We start from the raw sequence: 26,302 nt of genomic DNA on the forward strand, positions 1-26,302 counted from the left end.
GGTTTGCCCGGGGAGTTTATTGAGTGGACTACTGCTAGTTATCTGTGAATTTGAGAAGGAGGGAGGGAGAGCAATACCAAGACTGGTATGAGACCACCTTTGAAAGAACCCCACATTGATCCTTTGTGCTGTTATGTATCAGAGCAAGGAAAGGCCATTGCACAAAACAAGTTGCAATAGGTCTAAACCGCTTGGCTCTTTCTGTGCTTTGACCCAGTATATAAGGAAGGGTATATGCATTATGGTATCATTTCTATTCTTGCAACAAACTTCTGGTCATCTGAGAAATGATGACTTTCTTTCAGTCTGCCTTACATGTCATTACTAATGAGAGAGCACTGAAGAATGACTGAAAGTACAGTGGTGCCTCGCAAGACGAAATTAATTCGTTCCGCAAGTCTCTTCGTCTTGCGAGTTTTTCGTCTTGCGATGCACGGTTTTCCATAGGAATGCATTGAAAATCAATTAATGCGTTCCTATGGAAACCGCCTTCCCCCGACCTCTTCTGGCGGGCGGCATTTTAAAATCGCCCGGGACAGCGGAGGACTTCTCCGCTGTCCGGCGATTTAAAAGCCCCTGGGAAGGCAAGCAGGGGGGGACAAAGACTTTTGCCCCCCGTCTGCCTTCAGAAGAGGTCCAGGACAGGCTTCGCGGACCTCTCCGCAAGCAGCGGGAGTGCTCCTTGCGGAGAGTTGCCAGCGCGCCCAGGCTTCGCGGCCCCGCCGCCCGGCTTCGGGACATCGTTCCGATGCCAGGCGGCGGGGGGAGGCTTTCTCGCCCCGCCGCCCGGCATCGGGACGATGCCCCGAAGCCGGGCGGCGGGGGGAGGCGTTCCTGCCCTGCCGCCCGGCATCGGGACGATGCCCCGAAGCCGGGCGGCGGGGGGAGGCTTTCCCGCCCCGAAGCCGGGCGGCGGGGGGAGGCGTTCCCGCCCCGCCGCTCGGCTTCGGGACATCGTTCCGATGCCGGGCGGCGGGGGGAGGCGTTCCCGCCTCGCCGCCCGGCATCGGGGCATCCTTCCGAAGCCCGGCGGCGGGAGGAGGTGTCCCCGCCCCGCCGCCAGGCTTCGGAGGAGGTCCGAGGACAGCGGGGAAGACGAGCTGCGCTTCCCCACTGTCCCGGAGATTTCCCTATGGGCTGTCGTCTTGCGAAGCAAGCCCATAGGGAAATTCGTCTTGCGAAGCGCCTCCAAAACGGAAAACCCTTTCGTCTAGCGGGTTTTCCGTCTTGCGAGGCGTTCGTCTTGCGGGGCACCACTGTAATCAGCTGTAACCATTCTCCTGCAGCCTAAATTTGAAAAATAATCTTTCTTTATACTAATGCAGTCATTCAGCTTGAATTAAGCCTCGATGTGTGTGTTTTGCATTAAGGCTTTTATTGCACTTGATTTCATTATTTGTTCCCTTTTCATGGCTGAAATATATTAATCAACAGCTTGGCTATTTCTGTTCCTTTTCTTGTTAACTTTCTACCTCTGTGTTTCAATCAATTGATGTTATTTATGCTACAAATCACCATGAGAACTTCAGATCAAGGGTGGCATGCAAATTTAATGATTAATAAATAATAATGGCATTCCCCCCTCATTTGTGGTTTGCCACAATATTTAACCTTCCTACAATTATAAAAATCACTTGACTAATCTAATATTAAGGCCAAATGGGCTACAGTTATGTCACATGTGTGTAAATGAAGAGTATTTGATGCTGACTCTAATGTAATATAAAAATATGATACTGTGTTAAGGCTGTTTGCAGCCTAAGTAGCACAGCAGGATCTTGTGTCTCAAGGAACTCCAGTATAACAACCTCATCAAGGCTCAACATATATTTTATTATATAAAAATAATAATACACGTGACTCAGGATCTCAGTACATGAAGGACCACCGCTTCTGACATGAACCAGCCCTGATCCTGCCGTCTTCGTCAAAGGACCTTCTCTGTGTGCCAAGGGAGTGGGGGAGGTCTGCTGCCTAAGAATGAGCTTTTCAGTGATAGCTCCCTCTCTGTGAAACATGCCTTGTGCCACTGTTGTCAGGTTTTAGGTGCCAGGCTGAGCCATTTTTATTTACCCAGGCTTTTGATGTTGAAGCCAGTCTCCACTGTAGCGCTAACCTTTAAGAGGGTGGGGAATAACTTTTCCTCAGTGTTGAATAGCTGGGTGAACATTTTTAGGAATCTTCACGTGATTACCTGGTGGTGACCATAACCAGGAAGGCTTCCAATTCATGGTCTGAATGCAGTTGCAGGGTCTTGTGCTACTTTGTGTGTGCACTGAGTCTAAGAAATTGAAATGAGAGCTGCTGCTATAGACATCTAATTGTTGCCTTCTAACACTCTTGTTCCTTTGCTGTTCTTGGTGGAATGTAGTATCTCTTGCTCCCCACCCCCCTTTTTAAAGGCAGGTTGTGCTGCTACTATGTGGTGCTAAGCAAACAATTTGGTGTCCTAGACTGAGATTTTGCAATCTAGCATAGCAATTAACCTTAGAGTGGTACCTCGGGTTACAGACGCTTCAGGTTACAGACTCCGCTAACCCAGAAATAACACCTCAGGTTAAGAACTTTGCTTCAGGATGAGAACAGAAATCGTGCTCCAGTGACGCGGCGGCAGCGGGAGGCCCCATTAGCTAAAGTGGTACCTCAGGTTAAGAACAGTTTCAGGTTAAGAACGGACCTCCGGAACAAATTAAGTACGTAACCCGAGGTACCACTTTATTAGGAACTGCTAGTAGACACTCTCAGCTCTTCAGGAGTTCTCTGGAAGTTCCACCCTTTTGTTCCCTGAGGCAGGAATTTCCCTCACCACCACCACAACAATTTATTACTTATAACCCACCCATCTGACTGGGTTGCCCCAGCCACTCTGGGTGGCTCCCAACAGAATATAAAAAACACAGTGAAACGTCAAACACTAAAAGTAGTAAACATTTGCTGATTCATAGGAGCCCAGTTGAGACTGAGTCCGAATTACATTTTCAGACATCTAGCATATTGATCCACTTTTCAGAATATTCCCAAAGCAGAGGCACCAGGATTTGCTTGTCCCTCTTTTTAGACCTCCAAATCAGCAATCTTGTGCTTGGTACATTTCTTGTCGTAGTGCTGCTAAGTTACTTGTGTGTGTGTGTGTGTGTGTGTGTGTGTTTTAAAAAAACACCAACCCAAGTTTTCATTAACGCTCTTGTTCTTTTTTGTAAAGATAGTCATTCTCTAAAGGTTAGAATTTATTGCGCTTTTCACATGTGTGCTGACATTTTTGCGATGGCTTTGCAGTATGTTTATATTGTGGTTGGTTTATGAAAGAGAGAAAGCCAATATTGTGTTTGATATTGAAGAGCAGCATGGTAAATTCACATCACAGATTACGGTATATGTAGGGTTTTTGTTCAGAAGCCTCACTACAGTGGTACCTCAGGTTAAGTACTTAATTCGTTCCGGAGGTCAGTTCTTAACCTGAAACTGTTCTTAACCTGAAGCACCACTTTAGCTAATGGGGCGCCTCCCGCTGCCGCCGTGTGATTTCTGTTCTCATCCTGAAGCAAAGTTCTTAACCTGAAGCACTATTTCTGGGTTATCGAGTCTGTAACCTGAAGCGTATGTAACCTGAAGCATATGTAACCTGAAGCATATATAACCCGAGGTACCACTGTATATGTAATGCTGCTGGCTGTAACAGTATCAAAATGTAAGCTATGCAGTACCAAGAAATACATTCCCCTTAATTTTGCACATTCTGTACCTGATGAGAAACTTATTTCATGTTGGGAGCAAAATGTTTAATTCAAATGGCCCAATAGGCATGTGTCTCCACTTCAGACAATGCCCAAATCCAGAATCTAAGTGGGCTGCTTCAGAATGATTTGGAGTCTGTCCAATGCAAAGCAGGGCTTCCCTGAAACAAGGCTGCTCCAAAAGTTTCTGCTCTTCAGAAGACTTAGAACGTTCAGAGAGCTGGTTTCAGTCTGTCTGTTTAGAAATAGTTAACATTTCACCTCCAAGCTCCTCATTAAAAAAACAAAAAAACAACAACAGTGGAAAAGGAAGACTATGGAGGTTGTCTTGTCACTGACAGCTCTAGCTTCCCAGGAAATAACCAGGGCTGTATCTTTTTTCGCCTCCAAACAGTGCTTTTGGCAGACCCTTCTGAATACCTTGCTTGTATAACCGACTGTTGGGGAAAGTGGCCGGAGGTTGCAAGTTCTTCTTGATGTTCATTTAGTATTGAAATATTAAGAGAAAACATCCTGTTCTGCATAATTCAGCAAATGTAGTTGGGAAATGGGCTTAATGGTGAATGTCTACAAATGTGTCACCAACATGAAAAGCTTGGAAAGTTCTGCCCTATATTAAGCAACTTGTCTTAGAGAATGGTTCAAGAGTTCATGACTTTTAAAGCTGAGCAGGTCAAGGCCCAGGTGGGTGGTAGCTTGAGAGCTGCATGTAAGCCGCTATAATGATCTGGCTATAAGTGCAATACATAAAATTGGCAAGATATAATATATTATTAAAACATTAAAAATGTTACACGTTCTCCTGAATATCCTATGGTGTTGGTAGTTCCATAAACGTGCTTTGCTACAGGCACTGTCTTGACCACCTTGCATTAGAAATATTCACTGTCTTTCAGCCATATACCCTGAATTTTAGAAACTACATAATTTGGCAGTCAAGAAGAAAGGAAGGTTAAAATTATGTTTCACATATTGGTTGGCATGACCTTCCTGTCACTTGAGTTTCCACATTGATATTGACTATTTTTAGGAATAATAATATCCCGTGTTGGCTAATTCACAGATGAATACATATTCAGAGCTTAGTCAGTCTGCTTGAGCTAGAGGCTCTGGCTGTTTTCATGAGCAATGAGCACTGCCTGGATTTCTGAATGACCCTGTTTCATTCATGCAGTGAGCAGCAAATATCCAGTAAGGGAAATCTTTTTTGTGCATCAGTAGTTCTTGCCTGTATGTTCTCAGCTGTTTTGTTCTTTGGGGAGCATGAATTGTTGTGTTCTATAATTGTCAAGAGGATGTGGCAAGGGGAAAAAGGAAAATTGCAGATGTTCCAGTTTGGATTACTTCTTGACTTCCTTGTAAAGGAGTTTATTAGCTCTCCAAAAGTCATTCAGCCTTGTGTCTTTGTCGGAGCACAGTTCATAAGAGTTTTCATTTGAAGTGGTCCCTTGTAATAAGGTTTTAAGACAGAGAAGTTGATGTAGACATTCTGCCACTTTTCATAAAGGCAACAGCAATAGTAATATAAAAACTGTTAGCAGATCACAGCTTCTTTGTGGCTATTCTAGGAGTCTTGGAGGTGGACCTCACTCATAACTGAAGATCTCTCCTGTCGTATGATAGCTCTGTCAATTTATTTTCCTTCAAAGTCAAAGCTTTAGTAGTTTACAAAAACCATTCCAAATCCTATTGTTTGTCCTCTTTCAAGCTGATAAACCTTGTTCAAGTGAGACTCATCTTTATTTATTTGCATTTATTTTATTTAAAATATTTTGGCTCCTCCATCCAAAATGGCTCAGATTCAAAACGGAAGACAAAATAGCACAAAATTTAAAACATTATAAAAACTTAACGTTACATTTTTTCCCTTTTTTAAAATATGATTTTGTTAAAGCTTTTTCATAATACAATAAGATAAAAGAGACTAATCTGAATAAAAACCAAAACAGAGAGAGAAAGGGAAAGGGAAAAGAGAACACAAAAGGTCTCAAAGGGTGATTCTTAACCCTTGTCCCACACAGAAAGTGGAGAGCCCTTCTAGCTCTCACCTGGGAGCTTTCCTTTCTTCTACCAGCCTCTTACTCTAGATTCCAATTCTTTTCCAGAACCAGAGAGAACATGGGAGTTCCATAGCCATGGGTCCTCCCACTCATAGTCACCTTAACTGACCTTAACTGAGTGGGCGCATCAGAAGAACCTGTGGAGCACATCTTAAGGTGCAGGCAGGATGATATGTTTGACCCAAACTGTTTATAAACACTTCATTTACCAGTATATTATGAGTGACATAATTCATTCATTGAATTATGATTTAATTCCAATGAATTAATAATTCATTGGGAACTGGACAGGAACTGAGGTAACATTGCTGCTTGGGCAGGCAAAAGAGTCTAAAGTCCAAAAAATGTGAGGGGGTTGTACGAGCTCATTCAACCTTCTGTCACCAGCATTCTCTTTATTCCCTCCCTGCATTTTCCCCTTTTGCCTGTCAACTTTGAGAGAGCCCATCCTCCTCACCAACTTTTCCCTTTGTATAGTTTTAGGTTCTCTTGGAAAGTTCTAATCTGTCATTACATGGAACTTCTGCCTTGTCTTGCTTGACAAAAGGATGCAGGTTTTAATTCGTAGTGTCTGCTCCCCTGGTGGCATGCAGTAATTAGTTTTTTGTTCTGGAATCAGAGGTGGGAAATTGAAGTCAAGCTAGGAGCTTATTAATTGAAGTCAAAACTTTGCCTGCTATGCATGTAAGTCAGGGTTGCCACACACAAAGCCTAGCAAGGAGGTTATCTGGCCGGTTGGGGTGTCCAACTGGAGTGCTCCTTGGCCTGCATGGATTCTTGAACCATCTTCAAGGAGGCTAGGAACAGCAAACCCTTAGGGAGAGCTGATTCGCCAGTAGCTGCTGCTTCTTGCAGCAACAAAGACTGTTCCTTTTCCATTTTGAGGAGTCTTTAGGAATATGGAGCAAAGTGGATTGCATTAGAATGGAGTGCACAGTTTGTCAGCATTTTCATGGAAAGGGTTGGAAAAGCCCTCTAGCTATCTAGTGATATTGGAGAGCAGAACTGTCCCTACAGGTAAGATATTTGGAAGGTGAGCAGTGCCATTTGGGGAGAAGGCAGCTTGGGGTTCTCAAATATTCATAATCTGAAGCTAAGTGCTGAAACTGGGTTGGGAGGTGCAGAGATTGGTGGTTTAGGGGAGCAGTGGAGGGATTTGGGGAGGCAAGGTAGCAGCTTGGAATTTGATCTGAAGAGTATGCTAGATTTTTGCTAACTTGGTCCACCCACTTCATCCGAATCCAAGCTGGCACCTTGGACATTGGATGGCTTGGGTGACAGTTTGGCTTTCCAACGCATTTCATGTTAATGCCTAGATGTAAGCCATGCACTGTTTTCTAGATGTAGTTATCCTTTTCTAGAAGCATTTTATAATTTTGCTATTTAATAATATTCATTTCTATAATCATTAAGATATGTGAGACCTTTGGTGATTTAAATGTATTACCTAGCACAAAACTTTGACATTGGTTTGTATATAATGTGAGCTGCGGCAGGACCCCACAAAACAGTGGTACCTCTGGTTATTAACTTAATTCGTTCTGGAGGTTTGTTCTTAACCTGAGGTACCACTTCAGCTAATGGTGCCGCCATACTGCTGCTGCATGATTTCTGTTCTCATCCTGAGATAAAGTTCTTATCCCGAGGTACTACGTCTGGGTTAGCGGAGTCTGTAACCTGAGGTACCACTGTATTGGGAATGGACAGATTCCTTGCATTGTTCCTGGTACTGTGGCCACATACCTGTTTCACTACTGCTGTGATCTGTTTACATGGGCCAGTATTAATTAATTCTAATCCAGTGGTGACAGTATTGAAAAACGATGACATAACAAAAGGCCAAGGGCTATAACAAACCCAGCTGCAAATGATCTGGCAAGTGTGGCAGAGAATACAGCTGTGTCTCTTTTCATAGATGAAACATTTCAATTCAAGCTATGTCGTGATTACGTAACTCCTACTTGATTTACAACCAAGGTTGTTGTTCATGTATGTCTTATTGTCTATTGACTGGATGAGCTGTAATATTCTCCAAAGTAGATTTTATTGGCATGTGTAGCAGATCCTACTGCTCTGGCTACCAATTCTGGCAGATCCCACCTACATATGCTCTAAATATAGCCACCATGTGTTATTGTATTGTTTTTGTGTGAGGGTAAACTTATATCCTTGAAGACTCAGGCAGGAGTTGAACCAATAAAGAAAGTTTTATTTTACAGAACGAAGTGTCAGGAGATAATGTTCTTTCAGGGAACTGTTAACTTATTAATAATTATACTTAATCTAGTGGATGATACCGGCTTCTAAACAAAGTAATAAATGTACAGCTATATCAGTTATTACTTCTCAGTTAGATGTTACAAGTTTATAGACTAGGTGGTAAATGCTCAGTTTATTTCCACTTCTTTCACTTCTGTTGCTTAACTTAGTTGCTGTGTAGGTGTTACAGCTTAATACTTTGGTTCTTAAACAAGGAGGTGATACTTTCTGTCTGTTTCCCAGCCTTTGATCAGTCATACTCCTGAGATACCTCTGGCAGTCTTAACAGACCCAGGGGATCCCCACGCCCCCCTTTTTTCCTGGTTTGGGAGTCTTCTCTTTCTGGAAGATCTCTCCCCTCCTGACTGGAAGGAGACCAAGGAGACTTTATCCTCACAGCTTCTCCTTCTCCTGGCTCCAACTCAACCCTCCGGTTAACTCCTGTCTGAATGCTCTCCCAAGACACTCAACACCGTCTTCCTATCTAAGCTCAGAGACTCCTTTCTCCTACTGTAGATATTTGCCCCAGGGTGGATGTTACGCACACAGACCAGGACCAACTTTCTTTCTCTCTTAAACCATCTTCCTCTCTGAATCCTCTCTCAGAAACAGCTCCTTTTATTCTCCTTCCCAAAGTGCTGGCTCCACCCACCCCTGTCTGTCTAGGTAGCCAATCAGAGAGAGGCTACATTCCAGCTGCGTAAAAGTCAGACTTTTCTACACCCACATCTGTCTCTCCTCCACATAGTCAATCCAGAGGCCTTATCACACTTGGAGGGTACATCCAGGCCCTACAAGAACATGGCGCAGGGCCAGGGAAGGGTGTGGCGTAGGGAGAATTCTCAGGGTTGAAGGACCACATTTGGCTCCCCACCCCTGGTTTCAGGAAATGAGCCAACTTCTGGTTGTGAAATAGAAACACTAAGCAGAGTTTTCAGTTCAGACAAAACAAGTCACCAGTTAGCTGAAAAAGGAAGCGAAAAATGTCCAGTCTACTCTTCACGCCTGTGGCAGCAGCAGACTGGGGGGGGGGGGGAGAGTTCAAGACTCACCCAGGCTCATTCCTCCAGCAATTTAGATTTATGCCTGAACAAAGTCATTTATCTTCATTAAGGCTCAATTCTAACATTACAGGAATGGTGTGGTTTTCTCTTTTCCTCGTGGCTCCATTCTATGCTACTCCATGTAATTTAATTCTATAGTATCTGGTTTTGGTTGTGCTGGTGGTTTTTTCCACTTGATCCCACACCTCTCATGTTTTTGCTGTGTATTCTGCATCAGCTCATAAAGTGACTATGTCAGGGTGTGTGGAGAGGATTATTTTCAAACTAGACGGTACCTATTCTGAGAAATAGCCTCCTTCAGTTATTCTTCTGTAGAAGTACTGCCTAGTTTGAAAAGGATCCCTTCTACACTTTGACATATTTCGCTTCATGAGTCAATGGAGAATACACCGACCTGTCAGTCTGCGTTCTGCCATCTGCTTAAGACCTTTTAACTTACTACCTTGGAATGCAACTGCTTCTTCATCTTCTCTTAGAAACCAGTATCTGGTTTTGTTCCTGTTGTTTTTATAATGTCACCCACCTGGCAGATTGTGTGCCACTTGGAGCAATTTTGTTTTAGAAAAGTGTGACATGAATTGGCCTTAACACAGACACCATTAGGAACCGAGGCTTCCAAGCAGACCCCTATCAGGCACGTTGAGCAGTTCAAACAGTTCAGAACACTTGATATACTGTACATGAATTTGCAAATAATATTCTGTTTGTTTGAGCATCACTTACATTCTATCTCCTACCTGCAAGTACATAAAAAAAAACAACCTCCAGGTGATTACCTCCCAGTACACCTGGTTTATAGGGACGCGGGTGGCACTGTGGGTAAAACCTCAGCGCCTAGGACTTGCCGATCGCATGGTCGGCAATTCAAATCCCCGCGGCGGGGTGAGCTCCCGTCATTCGGTCCCAGCTCCTGCCCACCTAGCAGTTCGAAAGCACCCTTAGGTGCAAGTAGATAAATAGGTACCGCTTTATAGCGGGAAGGTAAATGGCGTTTCCGTGTGCTGCTCTGGTGCCGGTTCGCCGGAGCAGCTTCATCACGCTGGCCACGTGACCCGGAAGTGTCTGCGGACAGCGCTGGCTCCCGGCCTCTAGAGTGAGATGAGCGCACAACCCTAGAGTCTGTCAAGACTGGCCCGTACGGGCAGGGATACCTTTACACCTGGTTTGTCTCTGGTGGCAATGCCTGAAACACTTACATATACTGTACTAGTAAGCATTTCATTAAACTAATGAATGATATCACGGGCTATGAATATATAGACCTTATGATCATTCTCCCCTTCATGGATCACTGCCTTGCTATGAACTATGCCGAGCAGGGCACCCAAGATGGACAGGTCATAGTGGAGAGTTTTGACCAAACGTGATCCACCTGGAGGAGGAACCGGCAAGCCACTCCAGTATCCCTGTCAAGAAAACTCCATGGACAAAGACAACAGGCATAAAAAAGTTATGACGCTGGAAGATGAGCCCTTCAGGTCGAAAGGCGTCCAACATGCTACTGGGGAATAGCGGAGGACAAGTACAAGTAGATTCAGAGCTGATGAAGCGGCTGGGCCAAAGCCGAAAGGACACTCAGTTGCGGATATGCCTGGAAGTGAAAGGAAAGTCCAATGCTGTAAAGAAAAATATTGCATAGGAACCTGGAATGTAAGAACCATGAACCTTGGTAAGTTGGATGTGGTCAAAAATGAGATGGCAAGAATAAATATTGACATCCTGGGCATCAGTGAACTAAAATGGACGGGAATGGGCGAATTCAGTTCGGATGACCATCATATCTACTACTGTGGGCAAGAATCCCATAAAAGAAATGGAGTGGCCCTCATAGTCAACAAAAGAGTGGCGAGAGCTGTACTGGGATGCAATCTCAAAAATGATAGAATGATCTCGATACGAATCCAAGGCAATAATAATAATAATAAATTTTATTTATATCCCGCCCTCCCCAGCCGAAGCTGGGCTCAGGGCGGCTAACAACAATCAAAATAATCCAACGATTTAACATTTTAACATCACAGTAATCCAGTAGATAAATAGGTACCTCTTTATAGTGGGAAGGTAAACGACGTTTACGTGTGCTGCGCTGGTGCTGGCTCGCCAGCTGCAGCTTCGTCACGCTGGCCACGTGACCCGGAAGTGTCTCCGGACAGCGCTGGCCCACGGCCTCTTAAGTGAGATGGGCACACAACCCTAGAGTCGGACATGACTGGCCCGTACGGGCAGGGGTACCTTTACCTTTACCTTTAATCCAAGTTTATGCACCAACTACTGGTGCTGAAGAAACTGAAATTGAGCAATTCTATGAAGACTTACAACACCTTATAGAAGTGACACATAAGGATGTTCTTTTCATCATAGGGGATTGGAATGCTAAAGTAGGGAATCAAGAGATAAAAGGAACAACTGGCAAGTTTGGCCTTGGAGATCAAAACGAAGCAGGGCAAAGGCTTAATAGCGTTCTGTCAAGAGAACAAGCTGGTCATCACAAACACGCTTTTCCAACAACACAAGAGACGACTCTACACATGGACATCACCAGATGGGCAGCATCAAAATCAGATTGATTATATTCTCTGCAGCCAAAGATGGAGAAGCTCTATACAGTCAGCAAAAACAAGACCTGGAGCTGACTGTGGCTCAGATCATCAGCTTCTTATAGCAAAATTCAAGCTTAAACTGAAGAAAGTAGGAAAAACCACTGGGCCGGTAAGATACAATCTAAATCAAATCCCTTATGAATACACAGTGGAAGTGAGGAACAGGTTTAAGGATTTAGATTTGCTGTACAGAGTGCCTGAAGAACTATGGATGGAGGCTCGCAACATTATACAGGAGGCAGCAACGAAAACCATCCCAATGAAAAGGAACTGCAAGAAAGCAAAGTGACTGTCCAACGAGGCCTTACAAATAGCAGGGGAGAGAAGGCAAGCAAAATGCGAGGGAGATAGTGAAAGATACAGGAAATTGAATGCAGATTTCCAAAAAATAGCAAGGAAGAAGGCCTTCTTAAACAAGCAATGCAAAGAAATAGAGAAAAACAACAGAATGGGAAGAACCAGAGATCTGTTCAAGAAAATTGGAGATATGAAAGGAACATTTTGTACCAAGATTACCATAATAAAGGAAAAAAGTGGTAAGGACCTAACAGAAGGAGAAGACATCAAGAAGAGGTGGCAAGAATACACAGAGGAATTATACCAGAAAGATATGGATGGCTCGTACACCCCAGGTAGTGTGGTTGCTGACCTTGAGCCAGACATCCTGGAGAGTGAAGTCAAATGGGCCTTAGAAAGCACTGCTAATAACAAGGCCAGTGGAAGTGATGATATTCCAGCTGAACTATTTAAAATTTTAAAAGATGATGCTGTTAAGGTGCTACACTCAATATGCCAGCAAGTTTGGAAAACTCAGCAGTGGCCAGAGAATTGGAGAAGATCAGTTTATATCCCAATCCCAAAGAAGGGCAGTGCCAAAGAATGCTCCAACTACCGCACAATTGCACTCATTTCACACGCTAGCAAGGTTATGCTTAAAATTCTACAAGGTAGGCTCAAGCAGTATGTGGACCGAGAACTCCCAGAAGTGCAAGCTGGATTTTGAAGGGGCAGAGGAACCAGAGACCAAATTGCAAACATGCGCTGGATTATGGAGAAAGCTAGAGAGTTCCAGAAAGACATCTACTTCTGCTTCATTGACTATGCAAAAGCCTTTGACTGTGTCGACCATGGCAAACTATGGCACTTCCAGATCACCTCATCTGTCTCCTGAGAAATCTCTATGTGGGACAAGAAGCTACAGTTAGAACTGGATATGGAACAACTGATTGGTTCAAAATTGGGAAAGGAGTACAACAAGGCTGCATTTTGTCTCCCTGCTTATTTAACTTATATGCAGAATTCATTATGCGAAAGGCTGGGCTAGATGAATCCCTAGCTGGAATTAAGATTGCCGGAAGAAATATCAACAACTTCAGATATGCAGATGACACAACATTGATGGCAGAAAGTGAGGAGGAATTAAAGAACCTTTTAATGAGGGTGAAAGAGGAGAGCGCAAAATATGGTTTGAAGCTCAACATAAAAAAAACAAAGATCATGGCCACTGGGCCCATCACCTCCTGGCAAATAGAAGGGGAAGAAATGGAGGCAGTGAGAGATTTTACTTTCTTGGGCTCCATGATCACTGCAGATGGTGACAGCAGCCACGAAATTAAAAGACGCCTGCTTCTTGGGAGCAAAGCAATGACAAACCTAGACAGCATATTAAAAAGCAGAGACATCACCTTGCCAACAAAGGTCCGTATAGTAAAAGCTATGGTTTTCCCAGTAGTGATGTATGAAAGTGAGAGCTGGACCATCAAGAAGGCTGATCGCCGAAGAATTGATGCTTTTGAATTATGGTGCTGGAGGAGACTCTTGAGAGTCCCATGGACTGCAAGAAGATCAAACCTATCCATTCTGAAGGAAATCAGCCCTGAGTGCTCACTGGAAGGACAGATCCTGAAGCTGAGGCTCCAGTACTTTGGCCACCTCATGAGAAGAGACGACTCCCTGGAAAATACCCTGATGTTGGGAAAGATGGAGGCCACAAGGAGAAGGGGACGACAGAGGACGAGATGGTGGGACAGTGTTCTTGAAGCTACCAGCATGAGTTTGACTAAACTGCGGGAGGCAGTGGAAGACAGAAGTGCCTGGGGTGCTCTGGTCCATAGGGTCACAAAGAGTCGGACACGACTAAATGACTAAACAACAACAACATGATCATTCTGTGATCTGAAAGGAAAGATGAAGAGATATGATCTCAAGGTCACACACTCCATCTTGTGTGCATTTTCAGACTGAATCTTGCAGTCAGCATAAGGAGTGAATATTTTCATGTTTAAGGTTACCATAAAAAAGCTGCCAGATAACTGACTAATTATAAAAGGTCACAGATGAATATCAATTGAATGATAAATTTTTTTAAAAAATTGCCCTAGTTTATTAATTTTGGGGAAAACAGTTTAATGAGAATCTTCGGCCATATTACTTGTTTTCTCTGCAGTAAACTTTGCTGCCAAAACCAATAAGCTCTCTTGTTGCTCTGATCATGGAGTGTCCCCCATTAAATCCATACACTAATAGATTTGTTGTGCTTTAGAAATAAATGCCGTAGTAATAGTTGGCAAAAATAAAACTCTCCAGTCCTCCTCTCTGATTTTCTTTGGTTACCTTACTTTCGTAAGAAATATCAAAGTGGTTATCTATCTATCTCTATCTCTATCTATCTATCTATCTATCTATCTATGTATCTATCTCTCTCTCTCTCTCTCTCTCTCTCTCTCTCTCTCTCTCTATCTATCTATCTCTCTACAAAATAGCTACAAAAATTAAAATCAGAGACCAACAACTAACACAAAAATTGTCCAGTTGCACCTAAGAGACAAACTAAGTTTGTTCTTGGTATGAGCTTTTGTGTGCATGCACACTTCTTCAGATACACTGAAACAGAAGTCACCAGACCTTTATATATATAGTGAGAGGGTGGGGAGGGGTATTACTCAGAAAGGTGGTGGGAATGGGTGATTGGCTGATAGGTGTTGACGACTGCAATTGGTCTTACAGGAAAAAGCAAGGGATGAGATGGCCATTAACCATTTGCTGTTGAGTTATTCATTGTTTTCCTTTTATTTCATCTCAGGACCTTTTGGACCCAAAAATCTGCAATATAATTTTTACTGAAGATGCCAAGATGGACTTTGAGTATATGAAGAATTCTGAGTCCTCAGTTTGGTACGTTAAAATAAAATCATCTATAAAAAGGCTGCATTTCTGTAGGAATTAACTTCATTCCTGCTAGACACACATTTACTCAGCTTAGATTTCAAACTATGCTCACAGAATAATATATCAGGAAGTTTTTAATGTTGGTTTTTTCGTTGTGCTTTTATTAGGTTGGAAGCCACCAAGAGTGGCTGGGGCAACCCAATCAGATGGGTGGCATTGAAATAATATTTTTTATTATTATTACTATTGTTATTATTATTACTATTATTTCACCAGTAAATTTTTTAATAGGTCTGACTGGTAAAAAATTTAAATAGGTCAACAAATGATTGTCTGTGTATACAAATTGTCTTCAGTTTGGCCTAATGTGCACTACATTCTGTAATTAATACAATTCACCAAGGGATAGATTTCTTTGTTTGTTTCAGAGTTTTCTAGAAGTCTAGTCAGAAGATTTTAAATTTAAACGGTTGCTGGCCAATTTGGACAAGTTTGTTATCTGAAGAGTAACTTGATATGAACATGGTATATGAACATGTTTATATGAATACGTTTGGGTCATATTCCAAAATTGTTTGTACATAATCAGAAATGTTTTCTTCAACAATGCTGCACATGATTTTTATATATGCTGTTGATTTTACAAGACAGATCCCTGTATCCTGGAACATGATATTGTAAATGCATGACATGACTGATGTTTTCAAAGAAAACAAAAATGGTTTTGAAAAGTAACAGTAAATATGAGAAATGGTGCCATAAGACTTTTTAAAAATAACATTTACAAACGAGCCAATATAAATGATGACAAAATTCAATCATTTACCAAGAGCACGCAGGCTTCGGATTTACTAATAAATATCAGAATCTTCTGGCAGTTCCTTGTGCCCTCCTAAAAATTTTAAGATGCTTGGTAAACGTCAAATTTGGGTGACTTTCTGCCCTATCATTTTCTGACGAATGACTTTTTTAAACGAATGTCTGATATGTAGCAGATATCTGAAAAACTATCCACTACTTGGAATATACCAATGAATCTTGACAATCAGGTTTAGAAAAAAAGGGGGGAAAGATGGTGGTATCTTAAACACTTAACAAAGTTTAATGCAGAGAAGCTTTCATACCCCAAAACCCATTTAGCCAGATACATCAAGTGTACACCTCAGTGCATAAATTTGTGTATATGTGTGCACATGAGCACACACACACCCTTTTATTTTTTATGCTCAGACTACCTTTACATGGAATTTTGTGATTCTTTCCTCAGGATGCGTCTAGGAAGGATACATTAATGCAGCGGCGAAGCTCCATGCTCCAGCACTGGGGGTGGAGAGCAGTGGGGGGGGTGGCTAGCGCATGTCCCAGGGGCATGGCACGTCGCCCACGGTTGCATGGTGTGTGTCCCGGGGGCATAGCATGCCACCTGTGGGGGTGTGGCGTCCATCCTGGGGGCATGGTGCGCTGCCTATGGGGGCATGGTGTGCGGTGGGGGGTGCGCTGCACGTGTCAGGGGGTGGTCGCGATGGTAGCCCCCCAATGGTGCCAGGGTGGTGCGCTCCCCCTCCCCCTTTCCTCTGCCAGTGCATTGATGGGGGTTTCTTTTAACCCCTTTCCTTCCTGCTGTTTTCCACCCAAAAAAATCAGTCCAGAGAAAATGGGCAAATCAGATTTTAGTAACAATAAATTCCTGGCCATGCAGTTTCTAGTTCCTGAGTAAACACAGAGTTCAATGCGTGCCAAAGCACGTTGAAATATCGGCAGAGGGATGCAGGCAGAGCTAACTGTGCAAAGCACATGCCCCCTTCCCCTTCAATACAGGTGTTTAGTCGGAAAGCCAAGTATAGATTGTACATACCGTAGATCCTAATGCGCCTATAATGAATGATGGAAGGAAAAAGGGGGTGAGCACTGACCCACACGCTAGTCATTTTCTCACCATAACATGAGTAAATGGCATTCCATTTTGTTCTTTAGGAACTGGACTAAAAGTTTGCCTCTTGTTCATTCCGTTCCCTGGTGTATTCATGCTGTCTTTTAATCATGGCTGCTTGTTCATAGAAGTAGCTAACAAGGAGGCCAAACTTATGTAACTAGAGTTGTACCAGTACTTCCACAGACAGCTAACACAAACTAGCTAATAGTGTTCTTCAGCCTCAACAGCGGAAACCGATGACTGATTGATGTTCCTATTTGTTCTAATAGCCATCACATTCTGCATGGCTTAAAGGCTACAAGTCCTATAATACTGAAACAAAACAAAGTTGTGTAACGCTGAAACTTCAAGTGGAAACCAACTGTGTGGTGCTATATACTTTCATACCCTTTCCCACAAAAAATAATATGGATTTATATTGATCAAATCTTGTACTTTGTTGTTCCAATAAAGAACAAACAGAATCCATTTTTCAGAAACGTATTATTTTGCTGCCTACCTCTTCTTACCCTGGTAATAGTTACCAATTTCATCAAAGAAGCCATATCCCAACTGCTGATCAGTAGAAAGTGAAAGAGCATTTTCTCAATTTTGGTATATTGCCATTTTAGCTTCAGCCTGTACATGAACTATCAGTTCAAAATCATCATTTAATACTGTACCCTTAAGATGGCAAATCTATGTTGTAACGGGATCTCTGGGGAGATCTTGACCCATAAAATTTTATTTCTGTCAGTGCAGTTTCTCAAAATGTCTTAATCTATAGACCAGCCCATATAATATGAAATGTATTTGTTCCAGGTGCCTTGCATCTCCAGCACTGACCACTAAGCCTTGGACAGATCTTGTTTAATCTGGCTGGTATCAAATACCACCTATCTAATATTGTAGAAATGTTTCTTTGAGATTCCCAAACCATGTGCATCTATCCAGTGATACATATCAAATTCCTATTTCACTTAATAGTTTCCAGATGGTCCTAAATTTGCTATTATTTTATAAATCAGGCGTTATGCGCTATGCAGTTGGTTAGCAGTTGAAATTAATATTTCAAAACTTGTGTGATTCCTTAATGAAACGTTAAGCCTTAGTAATCTATTTGTAATATGCCCATTTGGAAATATTGAAGAAAGAGCAGCTGCTCTTGACCCAGGATCCCATTTCACCTGATAAAAGATCTTTACCAATCCTTCCTTTATTATTATCCTAATTTGAGCATTCCATGTCTCTCCTTAAAGCTTCATGTCACCCAATAAGACTTTCTTATCACGTTCAGCATTGTAGTAAATTGTAGTAAGTGGTGATAAACCCAGGCTTTTGCCAGTAGCAGGGGGAAAAAATCTGCTGATAGATCATTTTGCTCTGTATCTGGTAAAAAGAGTTTTTAACCCATGTTTTAGGTGCCCAAGCATGGCTGTGTTGTAATATTGTTTGATATTCAGGAATGCCAACCACCTATTTTTAATTGCTAATGAAGTATGTTAGATATAATTCTGGATTAGTCAATTAATCATTCAGTCTAAGGAGACTTTTAGCAATAGAAATGAAATACATTGTACTATGTTTATTTTAATAACCGAGTTTCTTCCTTTCTGAGAAAGTGTTGAATTTTCCAGACTGGACAGATACTCTTTTACCCTTTGTCTCCTTTCATCAGGTTAGAGTCATTAAACTCCTGAGTTATCCAAATCCCAAGGTATCTAGCTGAGATTTTCTTCCATGGAATTAGATGTCTTTGGCAATGTCATACTTAAGATTCTTCTGCATATGATACCCCAACCATTCTGATGTTTGGAAATGAATTTTGTACCCAGAGATCTGGCCAAATTCATCTGAGAGTTCCACAACCTTTGCAAATGATCCCTCTGGCAATATTATAAGTTACACAATCTGCATATAAATAGATTTTAAAGTGATTTACATCCTACCCTCAACACACACACACACACACACACACACACACACACACACATATTAGTTCTTAATGGCTGTAATGAAATCTCCAGTAATAATGGCAATGACAGGCATTCCTACTAAGAGCCTAGAGTCATAGCTTCAAAGATTCATATTTTACTCATAAAGATTGTCGGATTGGTGTAAATCATTTTAATAGGCAAGAGAATGACTTAGGGTTATTGAAAGCACCTGAGAGAGCTGGAGCAATTAGAAGTGCACGGCCCCACTACCTTGAATGAGTTCAGAAATAGGCTGAGCTGTTTCCCTCCAAGATGTGGTTATTTCTAACTCAGTTCAAATTTGGCCTGCCCCCTAATCTGCAATGCCTACTTTTTTCTTCACACCCAAATGTCCACAGAGCAGTGGCGTAGCGTGGGGGGTGCAGGGGGGCCCAGCCGCACTGGGCGCAACATTAGGGGGGGGCGCACTCGCACTCGCAGCTCTCTGCCCCTACCTGGCTCACTCACTCTCTCTCACTGCAGTGCTGGCTGTGCGAATCCGATCCGAGCTGCCGGGTCGCCGCCCACTGTGGAGGGGGAGGGTGCCAGGCGTGCGTTGCGTTGCGGAGCGGAGAGAGAGCGAGGGAGGGACTATCTGGGGGAGGGACAGTGCAGCGGCCGCCCAGCGCAGCGCTGAGCGCGGGAGAGAACCACACCCGACCAGCCCAGGCAGCAGCAAGAAGAAGCTGTCAGCGGCGGCAGGTTAGGGGTTAGGGGTGCAAATTACTTGCCTTGCCCCGGGTTAGGGGGCGCAAAATACTTGCCTTGCCCCGGGTGCTGACAACCCACGCTACGCCGCTTCCACAGAGGGAGCAGCAGCTCCCCCCTGTCCCCACTTCCCCACCTGTCCTGGCATGCCACAATGCAGAGCTCTTTGCCACAACAAACTTCCCATTATTCTCTGAAGGGTTTGGGTGATGTTGCCACATGTATACCCCATCTTTTCCTCCAAGGAGCTTTAAGGTGTCGAACATGGCTTTCTCTTCCCTGCTTTATTCGTGCAGCAGCCCTGAAAGGCTGAGAGTCAGTGGCTGGTCCAAGGTCGGCCCATGAGTTTCGTGGCTGGCTGTAAGTGTCCACTCCTAATCTGGCTCTTGATCACCTAGTCCAAGAATGCCCAAGTGGTCAATCAGGATCAACTGGTCAATCCCCGAGACGTTTTGGTAGATCGCAGTTGATCGCTGGCTCCTTTTCCTTTGCAAATGAGCTTCTGGCCCCACCCCTTGCCCTGGCCTCCATTTGCGCATGAATGCTAGGACAGAAGACGGAGTTTTTGTTGTGATGCTGACTGTTTCCTTAAGCAATCTTTCTGTGAGCGAGGTTTCCCCTGTAATAAAGTTTTTGTATTCTGTCCCTAAAAAAAGCTCAACAACTGCCAGTTTTTCATTCTGTGAGTAGATCACAGTCTCTTGGGAGTTGACCTAGTCCATTGGTATTCCTGGGGGTAATGTGGGGTTAGAACTGGGAGCAGCGCCAGAATTTGGGTGGTGTGGGTGGTTCCCCCCACACAGGGTGCTGAGTCAAGGGGGTGCATATTATTATTATTATTATTATTATTAATAATACAGGTACCTACTGAGAAGATTCCTAACAAAGCAGCTGCACCAAAAGGAATTATTGTGAAAATAAGAAACATTTAGGAGGGGGTGCCAAATTTTGTCCTTACTCAGGCTGCCATATTACCAAAGTCTGCTCCTGCTGGGAGGTCCAAGTTTCAAATCTGGCCTTGGCTGCAAACTGAGTAGGTAGCTAAGCCAGCTGCTATCTTCTCCATTATAAGCCCCCCACTCCACCCCCCAATATGTACTAACCTACATACCTTGCAAAACATTTGTGGGAATTACTGAAGTAACAGCCATTTACTTGAAATGCATTATATAAATATTTTGTTTTATTATAATAATAAATTCAATATTGTTAATGCATAGGCTGCTGTACAGCAGGAGCAAAAAACAAAAGGTCCACTAAGGTTATAATCCAAAGTTTCAATATGTGCTGGGTTCAGGGAGATAGAAAGGATGTTTGGGGTTTAATTTTTGTTATTAAGGGAGGAACAAGAGAACAAAGGCAGCTTCCCCCACCCCCTTCATTTTCAGAGTACTAAATGTCCAATTTTATGTTTTGGTGTATCCATTTAATTTCATTATATGTCATGGTGAGGGATGGAAATAGTTTGAATCTCAAGGAGCCAGTCCAACGTCTTTTGGAGCCTGTGAGGAGCAAAATGTTTGGACTTGCTCTGGTGTGAAGAAGGAGAAAGGGACAGAGAGGGAGGTGGAAGTTCTGCGAAAATTAAAAACCTGGAAAAGAAAACGCAGGAAAGAGAAGGCTGGAAAGTAGTAAGATAAGAGAATGGAATGGAAAAGGGAGAAGCTCAAATGAAACAGAGAAATGGGGAGAAGGTTGTAGCTCAGTTGTAAAGCATCTGCTCTACAGGCAGAAAGTTCCCAAAAAGTTGAATCCCCAGAATCTTCAGGTACAGCTTGGGAAACTCCTGTCTGAAACCCCGAAGAGCTGTTGCCAGTCAGGGTAAACAACAGTGAATTAGCAGGACCCAGTGGTCTGACTCTGCATAAGGAAGCTTCCTATATAGTGTTAACATAGCCCAGTTGCCCACGTCTGGGCAGCCTTATTTGCATAGTATACAAATCAAGATGATATCTTTGCTGCATTGCCCAGTTGATGTGTGCCTTCTTCCTGGCAGCTAGCACCACTGATTGGCCAGGAATCAAAGGAAACACATTTTTACCTGACCACTTGTAGCCTGAAATGCCTAGATTGGTTCCCAACACTATGAGATAACTGGGACCATGAAGTTGTCTGCACCAACAATTGGGAATTATCTGAACACACTACTGCAGACCACAGTGTAGATAGAATATATTAGGTCAGACCATAGCCTCCTCTAACTGGGATCATTGCCAACAGCATGATGATAATGATAATAACAAATATTTATTATATTTATACCTCTGGTTGGGTTTCCCCAGCCACTCTGAGTGGCTCACAGCATACTAAAACATCAAACACACTAAAACATCAAACACACTAAAACATCAAACATTAAAAACTTCCCTTCAGATGTCGTCTAAAAGTCAGATAGTTGTTTATTTTCTTGACATCTGATGGGAGGGCATTTCACAGGGTGGGTGCCACTACCGAGAAGGCCCTCTGTCTGGTTCCCTGTAACCTCACTTCTCGCAGTGAGGGAACTGCCAGAAGACTCTCGGAGCTCAACCTCAGTGTCCAGGCTGAATGATGGGGGTGGAGATGTTCCTTTAGGTATACTGGGCCGTGGATATACTTCTGTTCCACCTTGCTGTTCCTGAATGTGCTCTTTAAAGATTCCCTGTCAAATTTATACATAGCAGCCGAGCATGTTCAGCAGCATTTAAGTGTACAAACCTTACATGTGTGAAAGTTGTTGCAGAATTGTGCCTTGGGGTCTCATCATGCATTACAGTTTGAAGAAAGCATTAAAAACATATTTTTTTATAGTTAAATGAATGCACACATGCAAATCACTGATGCCACTTAACTCTGAAATATCATTTTGTTAAGCAGGTAATTCTCAAACGGATTGATGAAAACAAAACGATGACAAGTTGTGGTCTACAATCCTTAAATACGCTGATGGTTGTTTTCTCCTTGCTTTTGCCAGCAGGTAAGCCTTGTATTTTATTTGGCTTGGGTTTCTTTTTAAATTCTAGAAGAATGCTTCCATTTAGTTTTCTGCAGCAGAAACACCTTAATGAACCAGTCCAAGAGTTTTGCAGAGATAAGGATATCTGCTAAATATTGGGTAGTGTTCAGTGGTATTCAACTCAGAGTAGACCCACTGAAGTTAATGGATACGACTTACTTCTTTACATTCATTCAGTGGTTTATTAAGCAGGATTCAGAAGAACTAAAAATCAGTAGGATTTTGTTAAATATAGCCTGCAATTTTCGTACACCAGTCAAGCTATACTATAGTCAGACTTATTTCACTTGGTCATGAATGCGAATGGAAAAGTGTCATTAAGTTTAGTCTCATCCAGATAAGCACCAGATGTGCTGGGGAATCTTAATTTGTGTCCAGTTGTGTATTGGCACAGAATATACCCGCAGATCTTCCTTCCTCAATCTAAAATGGAGTTTTGTTTTGTATGCATTTTATGTTTAGTATTTTGACACTGCCCAAAACTGAGCAGTCAAGTGGCCTGTGAAACTATGCAATTCTACCAATGAACTATTTATAGCATTTCCAACATACAGTAGAAACCTGGGTAAGTCAGCCAGTTAATTTCATCAGCTGCTTATCTCTTCTTCCTTAAGTTCTTCCCTTTGCCATTTGACATCATAGTTCTATATAACCTGATGGCACTTAAAGCAAATATGGTCTCTATCCTGTTGGCTGTGGAGTCATTTGCAGAGTATGGTCCTTGAGTGGGCATGGGAAGAATAAAGATGACAGGTAGAACTTCTTTTCTAATCCCATCACTCCATAAGAAGTTGTAGCAGTGGTTCTGAGGAAATCTGGAGCAGGTTGAGATTGACAGGGGTCAAACCCAGGTCTGCTAATATTCCTTTCTGGAAGACTTTAAAAAATGCATATTTTTAATGAGGACTTCTGATGTTAAATCCAACTTCTTAGAATATCTGAGCTGCAAATTAACCAAGTAACTAATTAATTTGGACCCAACTTACAACAGGCACCAACTGCACAAGCATGTAACCCTACCCTCTCCTGTATCAGTAGCACAACAAGCAAAGCCATCTCTGGAGCTCAGAAACTGCTGCACACTTCTAATGCCCTATCTTCCAAGGCTGCTGAGACTGTTCAGAGCAGTTACAGCCGTTCTCAGTGAAATAGTAGGACAACATAGGCCTACAGCTCCTCATCTGGGGTGGTGACTACTCCACCATCTACAGCAGCAATGCTGACCATTGTGTAGTCGTGTTCTCTCCCATCCATTTAATATTAATCCAGATATCTGTAGAATCACAGCAGTAGAAGACAATTGTTCTTTTGATGGAGATATAAAAGACTGGAATTACTTTTCCAAAAATGTTCTACTTCTTTCTTTTCAGAAGAAGACTAACTGCCAAATGAAATCTGCCTGAGCTAAGGGGGGGCGGGGGAATGCCATTGGATGTTTATATTTTTTTATTTTGCAAATCTTATATGAGATCTGGAAAATAGTGATACTTTGCATCTGTCCTTTTTCTAATAGTTTGGAAACTGTTTTATAGGAATCTAATGATGCCATTTGTTATATGAGCACAGCAAATATTTGGCCCTGGTTAGCCATTAGTCTTTACTTTTGCAATGAAATCTGCATTCTCCTCCCCTCGTGTTCTCTTCGTAGCAAAGTAAAATTGTACATTTTGTTGCCCAAGGTTTTTTCCAATTTAGGATGCAGTCCTAACACCTGGCCAGCACCAGCAGGACTTGATGGAGTGGTATAGCCAGTGCAGCATCTACAACCCCAGTGCTCACACCAACTAGGGCAAAAACTGGGGCAGTAGGGAGAGGAGAAATGCCCCATCACTGCACCAACTCCCAGGCTGGTACAGTGGGGAGACCCAGAATGGACCTGTTGCTGTTAGATGATGGCAGCAGGGTCATCCCCATCTCTCTTCCTCCCGTCAGATGCTTTGTTTGAAAGTGAGAGTTTCCAAGGCATGCTCTGGTTCATGGAGTCATGGAGAGTCGGACATGACTAAGACGGCTAAACAACAACTGCAAGGGGGTGTGTGCAGTTTCACCCACAGTCAGGGCAGGCACATTGGGGCACTTCTCACTGTCAGAGCTCCCCTGTTGATGGCAGACCTTCCCTGCCGTTAGAAGCTGCTGTAGCCAGGCGTGGCTAGAAAGAAGGGCAGGATCCCTCCATACAAATCCCCTCCAGCATGTCAGGTTGGGGGCTGAATTGCTTTGTGTGTTTTTAAAGCACTGCTGGCAGTATCCTGTTCATATTTCATATATCTTTTTTCTTGTTGCATGCAGTAGTCTTATTTCCTGTTTCTTTCTTTCTTTGTTTTATTTTTAATTGTTACCACATGTAAAGCTATTTAGAGCTTCCTTTGAGCTATATTTCAAACTAGAGTACAAGAAGTGCTGGAGTTTAATAGCAAAATATGTCTAGAATCAGCCTCTCTGAAAAGTTCGTTCCTGTTTCCATGGCTGGGCCAAGAGGTGCAGAGCCTGGTCCTTTCCAAATTTTCATTTTCTGAATATGTTGCAGAGAAGCCCTCCCATCCAATTGTGTGTGTTCCATTCTCAACTGATTGCGTGGTGTGCATCTTTTGCCAGGACCATTTGACTTTTGTACCCAAGGTCAAAAACTGCATTGTGAACCAGCAGTTAATTTCCATCTATAAATAGTTAGGTCTTGTGAGGTCAAAACATGTGCATTCTGTCTTTGATGTATACCTGAAATGAGGTGGCCAGGTGAAAAAAAGGACAGGGCCCCAGGACCTTCAATAGTGGAGTTTTATCTTGCACAAGTAACCTGCTTCACCCTAAAAAATCGGCCTTTTTGTTAAATGGAAAGTGGTGGAGAAATACACTAGAAGGTGTGGGGTGACAGTTGTTTGACACAACATCATACAACTTCCCCACAAACATGGTGCAAAGAAACCAGGATAAATGTTCCATAAACAGGTCATCTGGAAGCAACCTTGGTATGCTTTGATTTTTAAAAGCAATTTCTAACTGCAGGGACTAATCCTGGCGTTCCAAGTAAATTAAGAATTGTTTTTATTTCTGGAATATCACTGACATACATTTTGCTTTTTACGTAAGACCATTAGCTGTAAACAATGTGGGCTATCCAACTAAATCATAAAGTAAACGTATGGAAATCAATGGACTGGAGTTATTTAAGGGTATGATTCCACCAGAGTTAACCACTTTGTCCCATGGATTTCAAAGGGAAAATAAAGTATAGGGCTATATCTCTCACATTAAAAATCAATGGCATTTCAAAGAGTTTAAACTTTGTTTGGATTCTATCCTAACTACAGAAGTTCAGCTTTCAACTTATTCGTTCCTTAACATTTAACTAACTTGTGACTTTGTAACAAGCATACATCAGGCATCTGCTGAATTGGTGAATAGTTTTTATATTGCAGAATCTATTGTTTTTCTTTTGCAATTTGAGTTAGAAAGAAAATTGCTATTTGCCTTACAGCTCTGTCCACACATTTTCGAGTCTGTGAGCCATATACAGACTACAAAGGCCGCTCCCATTTTGGATTCCACTGTCCACGTCTTTCTGACAACAAATCGTACATCTTTTGCTGTCACCATAACAACACCGTGTTTAAATACTGCTGTAATGAGACGGAGTTTCAGACTGTTATGCAGATGAACCTAACAGGGAATGCAGATGGATATATGCACAAGTAAGTAAATAAGCTGGGGTGCTTTCCCTCTTCCCCCTCTCCCCCAAATATATCCTGGTGTAATCAAAATTGTACTGCATCTGCAGAAAACAGAAATGTGTTTCCATAACTCAAAAAAAAGTTGACAAAGATGAGAA

General features: G+C 42.7%; 1 protein-coding gene across 10 annotated transcripts in view; it reads left to right on the top strand.

Moving 5' to 3' along the window:
* Positions 1–26,302, top strand: part of SHISAL1 (shisa like 1) — a 186,190-nt gene that overhangs the window by 120,494 nt on the left and 39,394 nt on the right. For 8 of the 10 annotated variants that reach the window (XM_081861060.1, XM_081861058.1, XM_081861054.1 and 5 more), the window contains 3 exons: positions 14,800–14,891; positions 22,338–22,437; positions 25,952–26,165. In XM_081861060.1, coding sequence (XP_081717186.1) covers positions 22,371–22,437; positions 25,952–26,165 — 281 coding nt within the window. In that variant the 5' untranslated portion in view covers positions 14,800–14,891; positions 22,338–22,370. Of the gene's footprint in view, positions 1–14,799; positions 14,892–22,334; positions 22,438–25,951; positions 26,166–26,302 lie in introns of all 10 variants that reach the window. The other 2 variants (XM_081861062.1, XM_081861061.1) reach the window with 1 other exon arrangement.

Source organism: Podarcis erhardii (genome assembly GCF_964252035.2).
Source record: "Podarcis erhardii genome assembly, chromosome: 5".
Taxonomy (NCBI): Eukaryota; Metazoa; Chordata; class Lepidosauria; order Squamata; family Lacertidae; genus Podarcis; species Podarcis erhardii.